General features: G+C 35.7%; 1 protein-coding gene across 1 annotated transcript; it reads right to left on the reverse strand.

The window, feature by feature from the left end:
* Nucleotides 1–692: 692 nt before the first annotated feature.
* On the reverse strand, nucleotides 693–1,628 carry LOC121198693 (olfactory receptor 11H1-like). Its single transcript, XM_041062981.1, has one exon. It carries the CDS (start codon nucleotides 1,626–1,628, stop codon nucleotides 693–695), a length of 936 nt encoding a protein of 311 aa, XP_040918915.1.
* Nucleotides 1,629–1,846: the final 218 nt, after the last annotated feature.

Here is a 1,846-nt window from a genome sequence, read left to right on the forward strand (position 1 = left end):
TGATCCTTCTGCTGTGAAGCTGAAATTACAGAACTCTACTGAAAATCCACCCATTATTCCATGTCTCTCAGCTCAGGCCAGTATTGACCATTTAACACAGAAGAAAATAAAATGTCTGCAGATTGATTCAGGTCCCATAGATTGTTGTTGCATGTCAATCCACCCACCCCTACCCCCCACTAACCATTCATATGGCTGAAACATTTTAACAGTATAACCCTGTATCACATCTCTATAGTCCAGCATCACAAATGTTGTTAACAGGTTTTATATGCCCATTGTAACAACAGTCTTGAAACCAGTCCAGCCTTTCTAACAAGACAAAGTAAAAACCGAACAAACTTAACACATTAGAAAAATAAGACAAAACTTGACAGAGGTAATTCAGGGAAATCCTCCCTCTGCAGATAATTTGATTTCCCATGACTGACAAAGCTGCAACAGAATTTAACAAAAGCAGGTTTTTGAACAACTGCAGTACAGTGATTCATCTCTTCAATGTTCAAAATGAAGATGCAGTTATTGTTTCCATGACAAATATTAAAGAGGATCTTTACACTTTGGAAACAAATCTTTATATTAAATGCCTTCCAATGATCAGAACTTTCACATCTCTGCATGATTATTACAGAAAAATGACTGTACATTAGCATCGCTAACACCGCTGTTACTGTAGCATCACTTTGAATAAATTAGATGACTTTGGTTTGACAGAACAAACTCTTCAGGTGTTTAGATATTTCTTTCATTTTTACCCCATATATAATTGGATTGAAGAGAGGATGATACAGAATCGTCTGTAAAGTCATAATTAAACGTGCAGTTTTTGGAAAATCAGACCCCAGTCGAACTATAATAACATCATATGCACATAAACAGAAGAAGCTAATTAAAACCATCAGGTGAGGTAAACAGGTCTGTGCAGCTTTTTTCCTCACATTTTTACAACTTTGATAAGATATTACAAGTATCCTAGTATATGTAAAAAGTATGAAGAGCAGAGGGAAAAGTGCAGTGATTATCACAGCAACAATACCCAATATAGTTCGTGCCCTTGAACTCACACAGTGGAGATTGTAAAGTGAGTTGTTGCAGATTATTCCATCTAAAATTAAATGACACAGTTTCATATCAGAACTCAGTATAACTGGAACTGCAATCTCACAAGCAGGTACAATCCAAGCTAAAGCCAAAAAAATACTGACAGTGTTTTTTTTCATGATAGTCGGATATTGCAGAGGTTTACATATAGACACATACCTGTCATAGGCCATGGCTGCCAGCAGTAAGAATTCTGAACCACTTAAGGAGTAACACAGAAAAAACTGAAGGAGACAGGCTGAAAATGATATGATCTGTTTTTCTGATAAAAAGTCAATTAACAACTTTGGGCACATAGCACTGCTGAAAACAACAGAGTTCAGCAGCAAAGCTGCAATGAAAATGTACATAGGCTCATGGAGGTTTCTGTGAATCCAGATGAGACTCACAATGGTGCCATTAAAGCAGATTATGAGAATATATGCTGTAAAAACTATCAAGAAATAAAGATATTTGTATTTATTCACATCTACAAGACCGCCAAGAGTTATATATGTGACATTAAATTCATCATCCATTAATGTCATCTAATAGTAAATGTTCAGTCATAGAACAGGCAGACTACATAAAGAGCATACATTATACAAATTCATTAAAGAAAAAACAATGAAAAGAAACTGAAAAAGAGCTCTCATTTTCCAATAATCGCTAACATTCAACCTGTGCTGGAGTGTCTTATTCATTCACAGACACCTGACCTCAACATGCACTTTGTGAATGTTTGTTTCCAACATTCAGAGACTGA

The sequence above is a fragment of the Toxotes jaculatrix genome, chromosome 2 (genome assembly GCF_017976425.1).
Source record: "Toxotes jaculatrix isolate fToxJac2 chromosome 2, fToxJac2.pri, whole genome shotgun sequence".
Lineage (NCBI taxonomy): Eukaryota > Metazoa > Chordata > Actinopteri > Toxotidae > Toxotes > Toxotes jaculatrix.

Bases quoted from the DNA above. Each gene is read 5' to 3' on its own strand.
- LOC121198693 (XM_041062981.1), bottom strand. From the start codon at position 1,628: ATGACATTAATGGATGATGAATTTAATGTCACATATATAACTCTTGGC.